This window comes from Pogoniulus pusillus, chromosome 26 (assembly GCF_015220805.1).
Source record: "Pogoniulus pusillus isolate bPogPus1 chromosome 26, bPogPus1.pri, whole genome shotgun sequence".
Lineage (NCBI taxonomy): Eukaryota > Metazoa > Chordata > Aves > Piciformes > Lybiidae > Pogoniulus > Pogoniulus pusillus.
The window spans coordinates 5,219,830-5,241,878 of NC_087289.1; the positions used below are offsets into that span (position 1 = coordinate 5,219,830).

The 22,049-nt window shown below is 42.7% G+C and overlaps 1 protein-coding gene across 1 annotated transcript in view; it reads left to right on the forward strand.

Annotated features, from left to right (window-relative positions):
• The window catches only part of PSMD1 (proteasome 26S subunit, non-ATPase 1), a 74,987-nt gene that overhangs the window by 42,029 nt on the left and 10,909 nt on the right, over positions 1-22,049 (forward strand). Inside the window, exons 17-19 of the mRNA XM_064164827.1 lie at positions 5,077-5,191; positions 5,924-6,040; positions 16,884-16,986. Of these exons, the coding sequence (XP_064020897.1) occupies positions 5,077-5,191; positions 5,924-6,040; positions 16,884-16,986 (335 nt within the window). The remainder of the gene's footprint in view (positions 1-5,076; positions 5,192-5,923; positions 6,041-16,883; positions 16,987-22,049) is intronic.

Below are 22,049 nucleotides of genomic sequence, written 5' to 3' on the forward strand. Positions count from 1 at the left end.
ATTAACTCATTCATGAAGTAAATGAAACTTCTGTTAAGCTTTTCTAGGTTTTTTTTGATGTGTCACTGCACTACCAAAGCAACTTGTGGAAATAGTTCTGTATCAAATGATTAATTCACAGTTAGTAGTTCATAAAGTCATAAATATTTAGAATCTTGTGAAATATGACTGTAGAGACTTAATGATGAATTGAAAAAGATGTATTTGACATTGTTCTTTCATTCTCTGACATGCCATTTTTCAATGAGTTGTAAAGTCCTTAAATATTTAGACTAAAGTAAAGAAGTGCATGTTAGTGATGCTTCAGACACTTCCATTTTTAGTCTCAATCACAAAGCAAGTGTGATGGTTTATTTTCAGTGTTCTGTTTATTTACTTATTGATGCTATCTTATATACATATAGAGGACTTGTTGTTTAAATATTGCTGAAATATAAACTGAAATGCCAGCTGTCCTCTAACCTTCAAGATGGGCAACGTAGAGGATTGAAATAAACTGCACAAAGGCATTTGGAGGTGATCTAACTGGGCTGTGGACTGTGAGTGGATTATGCTTCAAGATATGGCAATCTGAATTTTAAATTTGCCTTGTGGTGTTGTTGTATGACTTTTGGGGGAAGAACACTGAAGTAGATTGTTAAACAGAGTTGATGAAAGTAACAGTGTTCTTCAGCTTTTAGTAGCCCAGTAAGGTTCTTATAGGAAAACTACTAAGAATTAGTGTCTATAAATGTGTGCTAGTTGGAGCCTAGCTGGGTTATTTTAGTGAGAGGAATTGGATTGCAGGCTGTGAAAAGGAAACAGTGGTGGTGTCTACTGCACTCATAGGCTTGCTGAGATGTATAAAAACAAGAACACAAACATAGATAACAGAGTTGCTCTCTGGCTGCCTCCCTTCTCTCTCTAACCTGCTGTCTGTGTAACTAATCCTTCTGCTTCCTAACCCCCCTGGCTGATTCTCCAAACTCACCTTGAATGTAAGGCAAAGTCTGGGATAAAGTATTGGGGTGGAAGGGAGGTGGAAGGGTGGTTGGAAGCCCCTCCTGGGGACTCTGGTGCCTGGATGAGGCACTTGGTGCCATGGTCTAGTTGATTGTCTAGGGCTGGGTGCTAGGTTGGACTGGATGATCTTGGAGGTCTCTTCCAACCTGGTTGATTCTATGATTCTGTTCTATGATTCTAAGCTAGTTGTGGTGTTGGATTTTTTTGTGTAGGTCTGGGTTCACTGACATCTGTGTTTTGTTGGCTTATGTAGAAGCAGCTGAGCAATTTTCAGATGAAAATGAAGGAAATAATTAGGCCATTCTTTTGTGGTCGTTTTGCTGTTGTAGTAAAATGTAATTGCAAAAGCAAACTGCTTGAGCAAAACCAGTGTTAGGAAAAAAGGAAGGAACCAGTGCATTAAAGATAATTTGGGATGAAAAAAAAGACATTGCCCATCAGTCTCAGATATCCAGCCCAGGTTGGAGGCACACCCTGGGCTTTAATGTCAGAATTTTTAGATTAAATTACTGAACTGTGTTACAGGAAGCTCAGGCTAGAGGACTGTGGCACTTTGCACTGTCCTCAGAACACATTAAATACACTCCACATTAAGCATTTTTACCCTGACTTTCAAGAGAGTCTGTAGATGAATATTTCTGCTCAGTAAATCTCCAGATGTTATCCTGGTATTTATGTGGTGTATTTAAGTTGTAGTAATGGCAGGTATCTGTACTAGGACTGGCTAAGAGTAGCTTGTTGCTGAATGACTTCTGATAAAGCATTTCTCCTCGGTTTATTGCTGAAGTTTTCTTGCACTCTTTATTACCTCTCCTATTTGGTTTCTAGTGAGTAACCACATTGGTTCAGCCACCAGCACAACAGAGTGGTAGAAGTGTCCAGCAGGAAGCTGGAAGGGTGCATGGGGCTTGGTACCAGTGAAGTGGAAACCATCTGTCAGCAGCAGTTCCACCTCTCTGTTGTGCTGGGTGTCAAATCAGAAGCTCATATGGCTGTGCTCTTAAGTGAAGGGTGAACACCTTGGTCCAGGAGAACATGATCATGTTTTAAATGTATTCCCCAAGCAGATTTTCATTTGGAAGTAATTGCACAGGAGCACAATTGTAACCTGTAACTGCTTATGAGGACTTTTTGTTTGATCACTGAACAGAATTGTTTTGTGGTTTATGAAATTTATTAAGTTGGCTTTGGGTTTATATGCAGTAACCTTTGGCAAGAGTGTGCAGGACTTTGGAAAGCATCTCAGCAATAAAACAGGCAAGCAAATGTTACTGCTTTAGCACCAATGCCAACAGTGATCCTGTATTCTGAATACCTGTTCCTCTGATAAGCATTTTTCCAAGACTCACTCACTTCCTCAGCCCTCATGGTTCATCCTCTGTTAGGTTATACACTTTGTGAAGAGTGCAGGTTCAAGAAGACTGCATTACTGAGGTCCCATGATGTAGCTTTAATTCCCAAAGTAGGTTTATGGGAAGCCCTCTATTGGAACATTTGACTGTTTTATGAATGGATTTGAGGTGAAAGCATTTAAAATAATGTAAATCTGGCTAAAGATTGCATGTTCAATTAGCATACATTAATTCTGATTTTTATATTAGAAATAATGTTGGAAGTTCTGAGCCTGCAGACACAAAGATGGGTCCAATTTAATGATTAATGCTTCAAAGCGTGTAATCCTATTTTTGCCAGAAGATGTTTTTCTCTTCTTTAGCTCACAATCTGCCTGTTTAACATTTGCTGAAGTAAAGCAAACACAAAGGTGTTAAGAGTCATTGTGCAAGAGCTGGAGTCTTCTGTGCAGCTGAATCCTTGTGCTCATTTATGATGGGATTTGTGACTCCTGGTTTCTGCATCAGCTTGTTTTAAAAAGAAAACTCACATTGTCAGCATCCAGGCTGTTATTTGAGCAAGAGACTGTCAGGTAGTTCTAAATGTGCCTTTTAGTTTATAACCTTCACTTCTGCTGCTTGCTTGCAGGACAGAATCATTCCTTTTCCCACCTCTTTCCTCTTTCTTAACATTTATCATCATGGCTGCCTCTTAGAGGCAGCAGTTCCCTGCAGCTTTGTGTTTGCTCCTCTCTTCCTCTTTGTGTTTTGTTGGGGGTTTTGTTGCTGTTTGGAGGGAGATTTTTGGTGAGGTGGTGGTAGTAGCAGAAGGGATTGTTTGCCCATGCAGATGTTTTATTGCACAACTCATAAAGAAAGAAAACTACTGGAAGCAGGGAAGGGATAGGAAATCTTTCTGCTGTTGCTGCTGAGGGGTCAAATAGCCTCTGAACCTGGATGCCTTCAGGTCCCCTCAACAGTGCTGAAAGAGGACTGGAGCCTTTGTGGTGGTGTTGCCTGTATGTGATCAACTGGAGCAGGAGAGAATAGTGTAAAGGACTCTAGTTATCAGAGGAGACTATGGGAAAGTGTTGAAATGGTAAGAAGTAATAGGGTAGAAACTAACTGAATTTGTGTATAGAGTGTAACTGAAGTAGGAGTGTGTGGTTATATGACACATCTTCTCTCCACAATCACAACCAAAGAAGAGAGTGAACTAGTTTATTGCTCAAGATCTTTTTTATTTCTATTTTCTATAATTTGGGTATTCATTTAAAGAAAATCAATGTTGGAGCACACTCTGTAATGGTTTCTCTCCCTCCTGAGTTGTTGAGTGCTTTAGGAGACATTTAAAGTTCCTAGTGATGCTGTAGTTCCTGTGTACAGCAGATACTGCTGCCAACCTCTTTGTTTCAGTATAACACATGTAAGAAGAGAAGCTAGAACTAAAGTGTGCCTGACTCTTCTTTTGTACATTTCAGTCTGAGATCAGTTTACAGTCAAAGTAATTTACTTTTAAAACTGTTTGGAGCTTTTGAATGTGACCATTAAAAAGCTAGTCTAGGCTGCAAGGCAGTGAGATAAAGTAGATAACTAGATGATGTGGACTTTGAAAACAGGCATAATTAAATCACATACAGTTGATAGTTTCTCATCTTTCATTTTCATGAGCTGTGTACTTGCCAACCACATTCCTGCATTGCTCCTTTGTTCATGGTGTCAGGAAACTGGGTAGTGTAAGAGATTAGATTGAATGGATGTGCTTGTGATGCCTCTGAGTTCAGAATGAAGACTTGGCTGATGCAGAGATGCTTATTTTACCAGACAGATTTGCCTTTGCTTCATTAGAAAAGCTGAAATTAGTAATGTATAATATTAAGTAGTGGTTTGTGTGGCACAACAATTAATAGAGTGATGAACATGAGTAGAGAGACAGGAGAAAAAGAAATATATCCACACCTAGAAGTGAATTAGTCACAAGTACTCAATATTCACAAGACTCTTTGCATTAACAACATGTACTTCTTGCTATAGTAAATGAAGGGTTCCCTTTCATCTCCCCCAGCAATGGGCTGGAACTTCTCTTGATGTAATGACTTGGGGACAGTGGTTCCCAGCTAGTGAGATGTGGAGCATGTACTCCCATTTCAGATCTCTTAAAAGGCAGCAAAATCACAGCATAATATTATAAGGAGGCAACAGTAGGCATTACTGATAGACTGATTGCAAATGTGAGTTGTGTCAGAATTTCCTCACATTATTTGATTTACAGCAGTAGGTGGGGATGAGGAGTTACTGACAGGAGCAGTGATTATGAAAAGGAGTTTGGGACCCACCAACCTTGAGGCTTGATTGAATATGGAGTTGGGTTTTATGTCTGCTGATGGGAGATTTAATACTGTGTCCCATGGGGAGTAAGCTCTTGCTAGTGAAAAGACCTTGATCTCAATGGATATGTCATTCTGATATGTAATTTTATAAAGGCAGAAGGTATGTCAAAATATGTAAAAAAGAAGGGTTTAGTTGTGGGAACTGTGCATGATCTCTGCAGCAGTAGGAGAATTTATTCATTTGTGCAGTTCTCTGTTTTCTTCTTAGTCCATTTGTAACACCTCTGGGTACACTGAGAAATGGAAATCATACGGCATGGAGGGACAACTGAAAATTTTCTAGTATGAAGAGAGTCTTACATTTGAAAGAACAATAATAATAAGTAACATTCCCATTTTTTGCCTTTCTTTAGGACTCCTGAACAGTGTCCAAGTGTGGTTTCTTTGTTGTCAGAGAGCTACAATCCCCATGTGCGTTACGGAGCTGCAATGGCTTTGGGTATCTGCTGTGCAGGCACTGGAAACAAGGTGAGGACCAGAAGCATCTGTCACCCAAAACTGTTTCTGCTTTCTCGTGCCACAGAGATATTTGTGCAGAAATGTCACACACAGAGCTAAGCTTTCTTGCATGTGTACACTGCTAGGCAGCTGAAGTAGAGCAGTAAGTGACGTGGATGTGCTGGGGCGTATCCAGAGGAGGGCCATGAGGATGACCAGAGGGCTGAAGCGCCTCTCTTAGGAGGACAGACTGAAAGAGTTGGGGCTGTTCAGTCTGGAGAAGAGGAGGCTCCCAGGTGACTCCTGGGAGTCAGAGCTCCCAGAGGCTCCCCTGAAGGGAACCTACAAAAAAACTTGGGGGTGTTCAAGAAAAGCCTGGATGAGGCACTTGGTGTCATGGTCTAGTTGACTGGATAGGTTGGACTGGATGATCTTGGAGGTCTCTTCCAACCTGGTTGATTCTATGATTCTATGGACACATCTGTTGATTGCAACAATTGTTTATCTGTTGCCCCATTTCCTCTTGTTCCATCCATCTCTTGGTTATTGTGGTCTGTATTTTCTTCCTGATTTTTAAATGAAAATTCACAGAAATACAGATTTCTGCTTCATTTACTTACAACAAGTAAAATATATTTGAAAGTATATCTGATAGCATAAATCTGATCACCTTCCATTAGGGTACTGAATTCTAGTATACTAAAAATAATAGTATTAACTTTCTGACTGCTTATTTAATGGTGTTGGGTTTTGTTTTTTTAGGAAGCAATTAATTTGCTTGAGCCAATGACAAATGATCCTGTCAACTATGTACGTCAAGGAGCTCTGATTGCATCTGCACTTATCATGATCCAGCAGACTGAGATTACCTGCCCAAAGGTAATGTGGCTTACCTTACATACTGGCTTGCTATGTGGAAGAAGAATAGTCTGGGACTTCAAATCCTGAGTGCTTGGTGCTGCACATGTATGTGCCTTGTAAAGAGACAGAGCTGAATACACAGCAGGAAGCTCCTGTGTGGGTCAGAGCATGCACTTGGAATAGGGGAGCAATGTGCACTAATTGAAACATGCCTGATAGACTTTACTGTAACTCTTGCTGTTACAACAGTAATTGGTTTTTCTCAAATGGTCTAAAAGCACCTTGTTGTGATATGAAAGTGACTGTCTTCCACTAACACATACTAAAGCCTCCATGCACAATTTATGTGAACACTGTAAGCCCAGAATCAGGGAATGTTAGGGGCTGGAAGGGACCTCAAAAGATCATCTAGTCCAACCGCCTTGCCAGAGCCAGGATCACCTGTACCAGACCATCCTGGAATGCTTCCAGGCATAAAGAGGTTGTTTCTGATGATAATAATAGTCTTGGATGTGATCACCCTGCAGGGAAGCACTGTTACGAATCATAGAATCAACCAGGTTGGAAGAGACCTCCAAGATCATCCAGGCCAACCTAGCGCCCAGCCCTAGCCAGTCAACCAGACCATGGCACTAAGTGCCTCATCCATGCTTTTCTTCAACACCTCCAGGGATGGTGACTCCACCACCTCCCTGGGCAGCCCATTCCAATGCCAATTACTCTCTCTGCCAACACCTTCCTCTTAACATCCAGCCTAGATCTCCCCTGGCACAACTTGAGACTGTGTCCCCTTGTTCTGTTGCTGGTTGCCTGGGAGAAGAGACCAACCCCAACCTGGCTACAACCTACCTTCAGGTAATTGTAGACAGCAATGAGGTCAGCCCTGAGCCTCCTCTTCTCCAGGCTAAACAACCCCAGCTCCCTCAGCCTCTCCTCACAGAGTTTGTGTTCCAGGCCCCTCACCAGCTTTGTTGCCCTTCTCTGGACATATTCCAGCACCTCAACATCCCTCTTGAATTGAGGAGCCCAGAACTGGGCACAGTACTCAAGGTGTGGCCTGACCAGTGCTGAGTACAGCCCTGTTTTTTCTGTAGCTAGTCCTACACTTTGCAGATGAGAGTGTTTCTGTTGTCTCAGAACTGGCTTCCAGGCATTATAGCAAATACATTTTTTAACGGAGTTTTTGGTTTTGCTCAGAAAGCAGAAAGGATTGCATATGCTGGTTAGCTTTTAAAAATAGTTTGCTCTGTGAATATGTGACAGATGATGATATGCAAACATTTGTACAGACTAAAAGTCTACAGGAACAGAAGCTCCGAGGTTCCACATTTCATCTGCTTTAGTGAGCACCAAGGTGGAGCAGTAGCTGGTCCTTTGTTAATCATCTGCCACAGATAGGTTGCTTTTATGGATGTCATTTCAGAAATCGAACAGTGATTAAACCCAGTCACTTTTTAACTGCACTTGGGTGGGGAGGGGGAAAAAAATCTTCATACAGTGGAAAGTTTTATTTGGGAAAGTCAGCAAAGGAAATCTACAAATACAGGTGCTTGGGTATTTTCAGGCTAGGGAACATGAAGATTTGCTGGCTGACACTTTGTTCCTTTGAATTATTTAAAACAACAAAACCAAAACAAATAAAAAATTAAAAACCACAACAGTTTTCACCAAGCAGAAACTGGGAGCAGTGTTTGTACTATAAGAATTGTAGTTCAACAGAATAAGCCAGTGGCAAACATTAGAGTTCTGTTAGATTCCCTCATCTTAGAATCATAGAATAGAATCATAGACTCAACCAGGTTGGAAGAGACCTCCAAGATCAGCCAGTCCAACCTAGCACCCAGCCCTAGCCACTCAACTATACCATGGCACTATGTGTCTTCCAAGATACAAAGTCTGTGTAATATGGAGCTGAATTATCTTTATCTTTCCACAGAAAGAAACTACTTCATGTTTTTATTGTTTCCTCCTTGGTCAGGTATTTGGCATGGTAGCCCTCAATATAGGAGATCAAGTTTAATCATTCAGCACTCCTGTAATGTTGGTCAAATAGTATAGCTCTCCTCAGCTTCCCACCTGTAAGAAATGTGCATGTTATTTCCTTCTGTGAAAGGACATACTAAGAATAAAGCCATTTTAGATTACAAAGCATCCCAATCCTCTTGGGACAGGAATTGCAGGCTGCTCTGAATCATTCAGACATCTGAGTGTTAGTTTCTGAGTCTGTCTTTTGCACTTTCTGTCTTTTTGAGATGCTAAGTGAAAGAATCTGTGTGTCCTAAGAACTGCAGACAGGAGGGCAGCTAGCAAAAATACAGATTGAGGTGTGTTATAAAGCTGGATCTCTTTCCCCAAAGAGGCATGGTAATCTTTACTTCAGAGGTAGGTGTAATACCTACCCTGGTTAAATGAGTGGTTGAAATAGTTGCCTAGCAAATACAGAATGAGATGTGTAGTTTGGGCTCCAGTGACTTGCTCAAAAATGGGGAGAGGAACTGAAAAAGCTTCATGCCAGACTCTTTGCATGGTATTACATATCATAGGTACAGAAGACAACTCATTACCCACTCATACAAGCACAGGAGATACTGAAAAATAAACAACCCCCCAATTAAACCACAGATTATAAACTCATAAATAATCCCTGAAATATTCTGCAAACTTAAACAGAGAATATAGAAGTTGCACTTGTTTTGAAGACTATGAAAGTTGTAGTTGAGTGGAACACCCCAAAAATCAGTTGTAAACATCATAATTTAGTGCTTAGAAGTAAGAGGAATATTTTGAGGAATATGCTGCCAATTAAGTTATTCATTATTCATGGGAACATTTCTTTGAGTGCTCTGCCAGTCTAAAGAAAAGTTACTTTACTCTGATGTGAAAGGGTGGAGTTCAGAAAATGAACCATTTTTGGATGGCAGTGACATATTTTGATCTGATTAGATTCCTGAGTGGCACAGTGGTGCACTGTGTGCCAAAGTATCTAACTTCATGTATGTGAGTTTTTATATTGCTGGATAAGTTGCTGGCCAGAATAGCAGGATGCATTTCATGTCCCACAAGCTATACATGTGGTCCCAATGCAGTCACAGACTAACTACATTTTACTTTGGCACCATCTCACTGCTGCTAAATATTTTGTCATGCTTTCGTGGGAGAGATGGTGATTTTAATAATCACATGTAGTCTGAACACCTTCCTGTCATTACTTTTCATTTGATGTGTGTTCTGGAATTTTTGGTTTTGGTAAACCTTTTGTTTGTGAGTTTGGGTGTTCCCTGCCCCCTCACACTTTGGAAAATCACCCAGACTAGACTCAGCAGCTCTGGAAATTGAATGAAGTTTTATATCTACAACTTAGCACAATATACAAGCAGGTATTTATAATATATTCAGTTATATACAGAAATATACAAGTTAAAAGGTGATACAGAAACACAACAGCCCTCTCAGAAACCTGAGTCCCCAGGAGGGGCTCTCAACCACCCTTCCACCTTCCTCCCACCCCTCAACCTTACCCAAGATCTTGCCTTATGTTTGAAGTACTATGGAGGGTCGGCCAGCAGGTGGCTTAGTCACAAAGACAACAGGTTAGGTTAGAGAGAGAAGTGCAGCCCACAAAGCCCAGAGAGCATCTCCATTATCTATGTTTGTGTTCTTGTTCTTATACATCTCAGCAAGCCTATGAGTGAAGCAGACATCACCACTGTTTCCTTTTCACAGCCTGTAATCTAATTCTTCTCACCAAAACATTCTAGCTAGGCTCAAACTAGCACATTGGGTTAGAAAGACTTTGAATGCTCTTGTGATAATTTGGGCCAAACATGGCAGCAAACAACCTTCCTTGAATAGGCTTAGATTCTTCAGAAAGAATACAACTTCAGGATCTCGAGACCAATGGCATTCTGAGCTGCATCAGAAGAAGTGGCCAGCAGGTCAACAGAGGTGATTCCAGCCCTCTACTCTGCTCTGGTGAGACCTTGCCTGCAGTACTGTGTCCAGCTCTGGGGCCCCCCAACACAAGAGAGACATAGACCTGCCAGAGCAGGTCCAGAAGAGGGCCACGAAGATGATCAGAGGGCTGCAGCACCTCTGCTATGAAAACAGGCTGAAAGAATTTGGGCTGCTCAGCCTGGAAAAGAAAAGGCTCTGGGGTGTCCTCATAGTTACATTTCAGTATCTGAAAGGGACCTACAGGAAGGCTGTTGTGTAGGACTTGTAGTGACAGAACAAGGGGCAATGGTTAGAAACTGGAGCAGGGTAGCTTTAGGTTGGACATAAGGAAGAAGTTCTTCACAATGAGAGTGGTGAAATATTCCAGTTGCCAAGGGATGTGATTGAGGCCCAGTCCCTGGAAACAAGCTCAGACTGAAGGCAGCTGCATGCAGCCTGATGTAGTTGGATGTGTCCCTGCTTATTGCAGGGGGGGTTGTGCAGTATGGCCTTTGACAGTCCCTCCAACCCAGTGCAATCTGTGGATCTGTGAGTATTGAGCATTGCAATGCTGAAATGCCAGCAGTAAACAGTTCTAAGAATCAAATTATTTTGGTTTAAAAGAAGCCATTTTTGTTGTGAGAGAATGAATCCTTTTTCATTTCTATTTGTCTTTGTTGTCCTCACTCTTTATTTAAACAAACAATTTAACAACTTTAAGCTTTAAGTAAAGAATTGCCATTATGAACATGAAATCTTGTGAAAAGCTGATTTGGTCCCTTTGGAGTTGCAACACAATTCCTGCATGTGCAGCCAGCATGTTTTTTTCCTGAGCTCTGTTGATGTGCTTAAGAACCTTATTAGTGGAGGACGGAGAGCGATAACAAGTTCATTTTGTGAAATGGAATCCTAAATTATAGATGTGATGAGATCATTGTAGGAGAGATCAATGGCAACTCCATTATGTATTTGTGACCTGCAGGGCAATTAAGACAGCAATTTTGGAGACAAACTGCATGTCTAGCATCTTGAATTAAATTTGCTTTTTTCTGGTTTTCTGGTAGGGTAATCACCTAGGCAAGAATTAGAAAGTAATAAATAATGTCAAGGATTTTCCTCCACCCTCCTCTGCTCTTCTTGGCTTATTAGCTTTAAAATGTTGTGAATAAACCAGGACTAGATTTAGATGAAATGCTCCATCTTGTTAGGGTGCCTGAATGATTTCTGCTCTATTCTACTAGCACCTTCACGTTCCTTCATATATCTATTAGATGCTTCTAATAGAAGCTCAGGGGTGACCTCATTGCTGTCTACTACTACCTGAAGGGAGGTTGTAGCCAGGTGGGGTTGGTCTCTTCTCCCAGACAACCAGCAACAGAACAAGGGGACACAGTCTCCAGTTGTGCCAGGGGAGGTCTAGGCTGGATGTTAGGAGGAAGTTCTTCACAGAGAGAGTGATTGGCATTGGAATGGGCTGCCCAGGGAGGTGGTGGAGTCACCATCCCTGAAGGTGTTGAGGAAAAGCCTGGATGAGGCACTTAGTGCCATGGTCTAGTTGAGTGGCTAGGGCTGGGTGCTAGGTTGGACTGGCTGATTTTGGAGGTCTTTTCCAACCTGGTTGATTCTATGATTCTGTGTACTGTGTGATCATTAAGAGAGCATGTGTATGCAGAATTACTTCAGCTTTTGAAGATGATAGAACATGAAAACAGTTTAAAACCTCTTTTATTGAAAACATTCCTGATATTCTTGTTCTTTGCAACCTGCAATTGCAAAAACCACAATGCACATCACGTGCCACAGTTTCCCTTAGTTGTTCATTAAGTCTTACTCCTAACAATCTCATGGGCTTTGTGTGCATGAATGTTGGCTGGTTGGGGAGGAGTGATCAAGAACCTGAGAACTGACAGCCCCTTGGGGTAGGAAATGGTGCTGCAGTGGTTTTAAGTGGTACTGTATCATTCTTAAGTCTTAAAACCCGTGTTGTTCCCTCAGTGTTTCCAAGGTTCTGCATTTGGCTTCGTTTGAAATCAGTGGCAGGTCGTTTTGGTCAGCATTAATGATGAGAATGGTGTATGTGTATTGTTAGTAAAGATGAAATGAGTCACTGCCTACATGTTAGTGTTCCTGCTGAAAGTTACCCAAATAACTTTTTTGAGAGCATTTCCAAATGCTATAAAATAGTTTTAAAGTGCTTGAAGATTTCAAGGGAGAATCAGAGCCTTGTGGGTTTCATGGCATATTAAATAATGCTGTTCAGTTGTTTGGAATGTGCTTGTTGCTGTGATTTGAAGGAAAAATAGTAGTAGATTAAAGGGCTCTGCTAGACAAACTGGCAGGTTTTGCTTCAACAGCTTAATAAATTTCTGTCCGCTGGCATCTTGCTCCATTCCGTAGGAGGTGAGTGCCCCAACAGCAAAGGTGGAGCTGAGCTTTTGGTTGTGCTACTCTTGCTCTCTTCAAAGATATGGAGTGATGGTTTCATGTTTGGACTCCACCTTTCTGAGCTGCTACAGGAGAGCATCCAAAGCAGGCTTTCTCCAGCAGCAAGGAAAGTTTTCAGCTGGGACCTGATCCAGTCAAAAGTCCCATTCCTGTGAAGGATGTGCCTGAACAAGCACACAGGCCTGCCATGCATTCAGACGTTGAGACCATCCTTTGACCTGAGTTTGCCTCATCCCTCAGGCCAGGAGGGTACTCTTCCAGCCTTTCAGAGAACTGTTTCACTTCCAGTGATGTTAAACTTTGGAAAGAGCACATTTGCTCAGTACATTTTCCAGGGTTGGCAGTGGCCCATGTCTCAACAAACAGGCATGCAGCATTTGTTCCTGATAGGGCACCGCGCAGTTTGTCTGAGTAGAAGGTATAAGGTCTCTGTCTTCTTAATATGTTCAGTGTTTCTTCACTGAATGCCTGCCCTCTGCTGTTTTCCTGCTCTGAGTTGTCTGTACTGCCTGAAGAAGTGGCAATCCATCTGCCCAATGCTAACAGCCAAGTCTCCATCTCTCAGTCCCTTGCAGTTGTTGGTGTCCTGGTTAGCTCCCTGCCCTGCACAATGTCCTGGTACTACAGCTGGTGGGTTCTTGAAGGTCTTACTGCCTGTGTACTTTGTTTGGCTGGTCTGGACTAATGAGCAGTAGAAGGCATGTTAAGGAAAGGGTGGTGCACCGTGACCAGGGGAGGTGAGTGACTTCCCCTGCCAGCCCTGCCTCGCCTTCCCCAAGCAAGGCATTCCTGCCCTCTCTTCCAAGGGTGCTGCTCCATCAGACTTCAGCCACCAGCATGCACATTAGTTGGTTCTGCTGGGTGTCTTCTTGCCTCACCCAGGGTTTCATTCTCTGAAGATTTGATTATGGTGTAGGTTCCAGATTACAGCTCACCCAACAAGCTTTATAACATCCATCTGCTTTTATCAATATTCCAAACCCAAAAGCTGAGCCCAGAGTCACAGGAATTATGTACTCTGAACAAAGGCACAGTCCAGCCAGAGGAATAGATTTTACATGTTGCTTCTATGTCTCTTTTGGTCCCCCCAGTAATACCTGAAGGCTTAGTTTCACCTAGTCTGCAGGTGGTTGCCCTTGACACTGCACAAGGCCCCCTTCCAGCCTACAAATGCAAACTAAGGTATTTTTTCCAGCGCACAAGAGGCTGGGTGTAAGAAGCAAACTGTTTATATTAAATGTGTAAGCCTTAGTGTAAGCTGCTATAAATAAAAATCAGGAAAGCATGGGAAAAAAACCATAAATGAAGTGAAATAAGAGCAGGATTTGGTCAGTATATCCAGCATCAACCCTGTGTTGTGTGGACAGTATCTCCCTGGCACAAACCTGTCTGTGTCACTGCCCTGAAAATGTATGTTGCTGCTTCTTCTTAGCTTTAGCAAATGCAAGGAGATTTAAGCCATCTTGGTTTGGGAAAAGGACTAGTAACTAAAAAACTTCTTAATGCAAAGGGGAATTGGTGACCAGAGAACTAATATTAACACACAAATTGCTGGTCTGACTTACATTGAAAAATGGAAATAGCTGCTGGTTTCCCCCTGTCTGTTTTAGTAAATGCCTTCTCCTCTGCTAGAGAAGTGTTGTTTGCTGCCTCTGTTTAAAGGTGGCTGACTGCTCTGGTGCTTTACAGTTGTGACACTGTCCATTTGAGTGAAACAAATGAAGTCATTTTACTACAGTCATGTTTAACAGGTCATGATTTACATGTATGAATGGCAGTGTCTTTTGCTGGTTTAAATATCATCAAATTAGATACCATCAATGCTGAAGGAGTTGAGGGCATGGGGACAGGTACTATAGTTGGGTTAGTGACTGAAACAGGGAAGGCAGGAAAAGTGTCATCGACCAGAGAGCATCTGCTCTGTTAGGACACCTGCATCTTAAGTGGTGTGATGAGTTCACATGCAGAAGACACAGTCTTAATCCATTCATTAAGAGTGTAGGGCTGCCAAGTGTCATTGCAGCTGTTGCTTAAAATGCTCATGGGTTGGAGAGGCAACTTCTGTTATCTTTCCAACATAATTTCTCAAAGGTAGTCTTCACTTCTTACTGCCTCTGGTCAAAACTCCACATGTGAAATGTAATGAAATTTATTGCTAGCATTGCCTTGGCTGCATCATTACCTCATGGCTCTGATGTGCATTTACTGGGGAGTCTGATCTCATGCTTTGCTGAGAAACCCTGCAGTTTGTCTCCTCAGTCAGCTCTTCATTCGCTTTTAATACTTTTTTAACCTTGATGAATCCCAGTTCTACAAAATGTTATTCTCAGCACAGTTCTCATGTCACTGGCTCAGTTGTATGTATGGTTCTTTCTTTTCCTGGGTGTGAAAACTGTTTCTGTAAGCACTTTGAGATTCCCCAGGGCATCCCAAGCTGGGCCATGTGTTAGGAGTCATTCGTGGAGGTTGTTCCTGGTACTCAGTGCTGTGCACCCTTAGCACAGCTCTGGAGCTTGCAGTGTCCTTCACTGACAGTGTGCTGGCTGTTGCCTGTGTGGTGTTACAGCCAGAACGACCTTCTGAGTGCTATAATCAATGTTTAAACTTCCTTGACTGGTATAACTGGCCAAGGGAAGCATCAGAAGCTGTGCAAGAGACGTTCAAGTGGTGGTGTTGGAGCTTGTCTTCTTCTTTGCCCACAGCAGGCAGTAAGTGTCTTTCAGAGCTGAAGAGCAGGACCTTTCTTCAGACACTTGTCCCTGGGCAAATGTCATTGTGTGCCTGGAGAGGCACATGATTTTTAGATGTGAAGAGTGGCTGGGGGCTGTGTGGTGTTAGGGTTTTATACTTGGAAATGTTTAACTGCGTTGGCAGCACTAAGAACTGCTCAGTATCTCTGATGGCTGTGTCTGGCCCTGCTGCCTTGAGCTAGAAGTTTGACTTCTTGCTTGTGGCCACAATTGTAGGAAGAGGACTTTGGGTACCACAATAAAAGTGGACTTGTAGGGAGAAGCCTTGTTTAAGACATCTTGGAAGGAGCCTTTTTGAAAGGAGCTCCTTCAGTTTTGAGTGTGTCAAGTGAAGACTTAATGTGATAACAGGGGGGAAAAATAAGGAAAGAAAACAAAATGTCACATGGATATCTGGATTAAAATTAATTTATGGAAGAGACAGAAAAGCTCCTTCCAGGCATGCTGTGGATGGGATCCAGCTTCCCAGGGTTTGGCTGGTTGCAGACTGGGATACTGCTTGAGCTATATTGTGACTCCACTGCATGTATTAAAAGATAGTAGTTTGTGATCAAGCCTTAGATATTCTGGATGTGATACTATTCTGTCTCTTCACTAATAAAAGATGAAGCTGTTTGTGAACTAATAAAAGATGAAGCTGTTTGAAGCAATGACAATAATACAAGCCAAGATTTAGCTATTTCCCTTACTAAAGTGTGCTTAGGATATTGTGTTGAACATACCATGGCATAAACTGTCACTTTATTAAATATTATCATTACTGATTTTCACTTAGAAGGTAGTAGTGCAGTGGCAAAATGTGCTGATGATGCCCTCTTGGGGCATTAACAATACAGCAGAAATGCTGTGCAGGAAAACCAGGATAGGTTTGAGATTTTCAGCAGTAGGAATTGGAGGAGATTTAATCAAGTACAGTGCCATCGACCTCAGAACATCTAATAGTCCTTGCTACAAACTCATCAGTTGGTCTTTTATTCCAGGGACATTCTAGAGACTCTCAGGCTATTCCTGTAAGGCATGCAGAATGTGGTTTGGAAATTCTTGTCCATCCCAACTTATTTTTAAATCACTATATGGGCACCTTCAAGTAGGCAAATATATGTAATTAACTGTTATTGGAATGACTTGTAACACCAGTGGCTAAAGCCATTGAAAAGGCAAATGTCATCCTAGGATGCATAAAAGTAGCCAGATGGGGTTGGTCTCTTCTCCCAGGCAATCAGCAACAGAACATGGGGACACAGTCTCAAGTTGTGCCAGAGGAGGTCTAGGCTGGATGTTAGGAGGAAGTTCCTGGCAGAGAGAGTGATTGGCATTGGAATGGGCTGCCCAGGGAGGTGGTTGAGACCCCATCCCTGGAGGTGTTTTAGGCCAGGCTGGATGAGGCTCTGGCCAACCTGGTCTAGGGTAGAGTGTTCCCTGCACATGACAGGGGCGTGGAAACTAGATAGTCCTTGTGGTCCCTTCCAACCCTAACTTATCTGTTATTCTGAGGTGTTCAAGCAAAGCCTGGATGAGGCACTTAGTGCCATGGTCTAGTTGATTGGCTAGGGCTGGGTGCTAGGTTGGACTGGATGATCTCGGAGGTCTCTTCCAACGTGGCTGATTCTATGATTCCAAGACAAATGTCACCTTAGGATGCAGAAACCCAGGATGCTCCCATATAAGACTGAATATTTGACTCCTGCAGTCAATTTTATAACTTCCCTCTGTTTTTCTTTTTTTCTGTCCAGGTCAGCCAGTTCAGACAGCTCTATTCCAAAGTGATCAATGATAAGCACGATGATGTTATGGCGAAGTTTGGAGCAATCCTGGCACAAGGCATTTTGGATGCAGGTAATTCCCCAAACAGTCCAAAATCTCTTAAAACCTGGTTGGCTACAGTAGCTGTAAAATTTCATCTAGGAGCTGGGGTGCTGGCTTTATGCCTGGTGTGTAATAGTAGCAAGAAATCTCAGCTTCCAAGTAATCTTTCCTGATTAAAGAAATAAACCCTGGTTTGTAGTTTTGACTTGTGTCAGTGTGCTTCTGTTAGGAGACATTCAACCCAGTCACTAGGGCAGAATTTGTGTCCAGAAGTCTGGGCAGATAGATCTGTTTGCTCTCAGTTGGTTATGTCACCCAAAATGTGGGCACAATAGGTTCCCCCTTTGTTTTCCTAAGTAAGCACCTGCTCCAGAAATTTGGAAAGCTGGCTTTGTACAGTCCTCATTGCCTTTTCTGTTCAAATCAGACATAATGAGTTTGAAATAGACATTTATGGATTAGTAAACAGATGTTAACACCTTTTTTATAACTAAGAAGTTTGGATTTGCCTCTTTTCTCATTATTAAGAGAAGTGCTGCACAAACTGCATCAGTGTTACTTCAGGAGACAGTTTCAAAGATGCTTTTCTACCATAGGAGACATCTCCTTTGTATTAATAACTAAATGTTGAACCAGGGCAGGGTCCTCTAAAGACATTAGTATTTCACAAGGCCTGAATTGCAGGGCCTATTAAGGAAGGTTCCTATGAGCAGAGGGCAGTGTTTTGATTTGAATTTTTCTTTCTACTGAAGCTAAGATTTCAGCAGGGCAGTGAGAGTGTGTCAATAGCACCCCCTTTCCAAGTTTCCAAACCACAATTTCTTACATCTGGTTTCCTGTGCTGTGGTCTTTCCTTGCATCCACCTTCTTATTCCCTGTGATAGGTAGAAGCAAGCAGGTTTTCTCTGTGCACTGAGATGGAGGTTAGTCCTGAAGTCACCTAAGCAGAGGAGTCTTGTGTACTTGTCTCTGTGGCTTAAGCACAGCACCATGCACTGTGGTTACACGGTGTCTGTATGAGATTACTGCATCTCTAAGCCATGTGCTGTGGAGAGAAAAACTTCAGGGTGCCTGCACCTGAGTGGAAGTGTGCTTTAAAAGCTTTCTTCCTGGTGGGCATGTGGTAGTCAGGCTGCTCTGTGCTTTGTGACTAGGGTTACTTGGAGAAGAAAGCAACAAGAATTACCTTCTTTATCTTTCATGCCTCCCAGGTACCCCTGGGGGAGCTCAGACTGAGCAATATTTGGTCATTCCCATACTCCTGCTGTGTTGCTGGGAAGCCAGAGCTCAGCTGGTTCAGAGATGTTTCTCTCAGCAGCAGTACAGACCTGCTTTGAATTCTGACCTTTAAGATTAAATCATAAAAATGCAGCTAAAACCTTATTTGCTTCCTGTGCCGCTCATGTATTTTCTAATGACTGGGAAACCAGAAGCATTCCATTTTAATAAGCTACATGTGAACATGTGCCAACTTTAACCTCTTTATTTCTTACTGAGCAGCTGGGGGAAGGTGATGAGCTACCCTTTCTTAACCTATTGCTGCTTTCATTAGAGCCTCCTAAAAGAGTAAAATTCGTTTTATCTCTCTCATACAACCACAAAACAATGAGCTATAGAATTTAATTATCACTACCAGGAAGAAAAGGTTCTTTGTGTCATCTGCCACAGTTGGGGCAATTGAATTTGAAGTGGTTTGGGTTTTTTTTTTTTTTGCTCTTGCTGGGTTGTTTTCTTATGGGGGAAGGAGAAAAGTATAATTCTCTTCAAGTGACAGGCCGTGATTAAAGGAGCAAGATTTCCAGTGTGACTAGGAAATGATGCTTTGGAGGTGGGTTTTTTGGTTGTTTTTTCCTTTCTTCCTGACAGTGAGGCAATCATTGGACTGGTGGTTTCATGGAAGGAGCAGGGTACCTGGGGAACACTGAAATGGAAATGAGGAATTAGGTCATTGTCTACTTTTCAAGCCCCAGCAGCTACAATTTTACATCTCTAATAAAATAAGAAAAATGTAGGTACTCTAGATTTAAACTTAGGGATGTTTTTTCCCCAGAAATCTCTGAACTTTTATAATGCTTCCCTCCGTGTACAAACATGCACTTGCAGCCCGGAGGGCCAACCAGATCCTGGGCTGCATCAGGAGAAGTGTGGCCAGCAGGTTGAGGGAGGTGATTCTCCCCCTCTGCTCTGCTGAGACCCCACCTGGAGTACTGCATCCACTTCTGGAGCCCCTATTACAAGAAGGATGTGGATGTGCTGGAGTGTGTCCAGAGAAGGGCCATGAGGATGCTCAGAGGCTGCAGCAGCTCTGCTGTGAGCACAGACTGAAAGAGTTGGGGCTGCTCAGTCTGGAGAAGAGGAGGCTCCCAGGTGACCCTCTTGTGGCCTTCGAGGATCTGAAGGGGGCTACAAAAAAGCTGGGCAGGGACTTTTTAGTCTATCAGGGAGTGACAGGACTGGGGGGAATGGAGTGAAGCTGGAGGTGGGGAGGTTCAGGCTGGACATGAGGAGGAAGTTGTTGAGCATGAGAGTGTTGAGAGCCTGGAATGGATTGCCCAGGGAGGTGGTTGAGGCCCCATCTCTGGAGGTGTTTAAGGCCAGGCTGGCTGAGGCTGTGTGCAGCCTGCTCTAGGGTAGGATGTCCCTGGGCATGGCAGGGGGGTTGGAACTAGATGCTCCTTGTGGTCCCTTCCAACCCTGACTGATTCTATGATTCTGTGCTCTCTTGTTCCATACTGATGACTCCCTTTCTGTTCTTTGCAAAATCAATCTGCTTTACTTAACTCTTATGTGTTTGTAAATGTTAGCTACCAAAAGGATTTACAGATCTAATTTAATGTCAGCATTTTTCCTGCTAGGAAAGTATTTTTCCCTCTGGACTCTAGATATGTTCTCTGGTTCTCAACTAGTGAGAAAAAAGTAGGAGCAGCATTCACTACACAAATATCTCTGTAATGTATCTGGAAAAATCTTTTCTCAATATTTAGGAAGTTTTAAATGTGGACAACATTCAATGGGTTGTGCAGTTGGGTTAGGGATGGAGTGCAGCATTGGGCAGTGCAGACTGAAGCCAGAGAAGCGGTTGACAGCCTGACGTGAAAGCTCTGGGTTCTCCATGGTCTGGAGACCTTTGGAATGAGTGATTGAACAAGGAAGTGTTTCCCAAATACAGAGGCAAGAGTAGCCTGTCTCCTCGTTGCTATCTTACATCATATGTTAAGTTTGGGATGCTAAAGACCTTAGTACCAAAAATTGGCTTCAGTGCATCAGGTCTGTTCTCCCATGCATTGAATTCGGTGCCACTGTTTTCTGCCTTTCTGCTGCCTGTCCCTGTGCTTCAGCTCTTCATGTAAAGTTGAGTCTAAGTCTCTGGTAGTCAGGGAAAGGCCATTATCCTGTGCTCCTGGGGTTTGTCCAAGGTTAGAGCTGCCTTGTGTTTCATTGCCTGGGGAAATCAAATCACTGGCACATGCTCACGCTGACTGATACGGGTTTGATAGCTCCTCCTGTGAGATTCTCACTTGTTGGTGCTGCTGTAGACAGCCCAGACAATTCTTGTTCAAAATGTACACCAAATGAATTATGAATCATTGCTGATGGAGAAAGTAACAGTATGATGTTGTTTGGAAATGGGATGCTGCCTAGGCCAGGTTTGGAAACTTGATTTCCAAAGTCCATAAAGGATCTTTATCTAATGACTGTTGTGCTGGGCTACACTGCCAGAGTATTAGCAAGTGCCACCATGACTGTGTAAAGAGTGAATTCATCAAAGGATATAAATAATGCACATCTGCTTGCTGCACTCTTCCTCTTGTTAACTGGCATTAAACATAACCTAGCAAATCCTCATAGCCTCTTTAATTCCAGCAAACCTTGCCATAGTGGAAGTGTGAATTCTGGGAGATGGACCTTACATTACCACCCACTGAGCCCTGAAAACATTTCTTGTATGGATTTTGAGTGGGTTTTTTTTTCCAGGCATCATGTCACAGCTTTCATCTATCTAGCCAAAGATATGAGACATATTCCCTTCCAGGATTTCAGGGCTGCTACTTAATCATGAAGATAAATCACAGTGGTGCAGTATCATGTTTCCACACCTTTCCTGCTCCCTGCAAAACCCTGGGAGCAAGGGAGGGGTGGGTGTGGGTGTACAACAGCAGAAAGAGGTAGCATGACAGCGTCTTTTGAATACAAACTCTGTTACTCATCCAGGAAATTCCAGAGATTGGATAACATAATTCTAAAAGTTAACATAAATTCTGAAAATTCAAGTCTGAAACTTTGATATGCAATGTTCACTGGGCTGCTTGATCCAGATTATCTGCAGATTGCTCACCTGGCCCTTATACAGTGACACAGTGGAGATCAAAGTAAAGATGGAGAGAAGACCAGAAATTTGAGTGTGCAGTGTGATGTGTAACGATAGCTCAAGAGCTCAAGATGTCAGACTACTGCTTCTTAATGCTCTGGTAAATTCAATATGAGAGCAAGAGATTGGTATCAAACTAATGAGAAGAGGAGCAGACCTAGCAGTAGTAAAAGATGAGAATGTATCATTGCCTTTTTTCCAAGAGGCAGCTGGAAGGAGCTCTCTAGTCAGACAGCAGCAGATCTGTTGTGACCACAAAAGGAAGAAAAGCAAGGAGATAGGTATGCAGAGTATCTTACAGGAGAGCATCAGAATCCTCCATCGTTCACTGCTCCTGGGACTGCCAGTGACAGATACTTAAAATGAGATTACTGCATCATTCAGAACTGTCATTAGATTGGGCAGCAAAAGTTAGTTTTGCTTGATGTCAAAACTCAGGCACTGCTGCCTGGCTCTGTCGGGGTAGCTGTTAGTGCAAATGCGACTCCACGTGGGGATTTTCAGCTGCAAAGTGCTCTGAGTTTGCCATGAGTTGATGTTTGTATTGTAACCAAGTTAACATCCCTTCACCTGGTCTTGTCAGTGGTAATGGACTTGCCTGGTGTCCTCTTCAACACAATTCACTCTTCATCAGAGGACTGAAAATCAGATTAACACTTTGTTACTCCGACTGCAAGCTCAGCCTTTCAGTTTAGTTTCTAACTGGGTGTTTCTGCACTACATC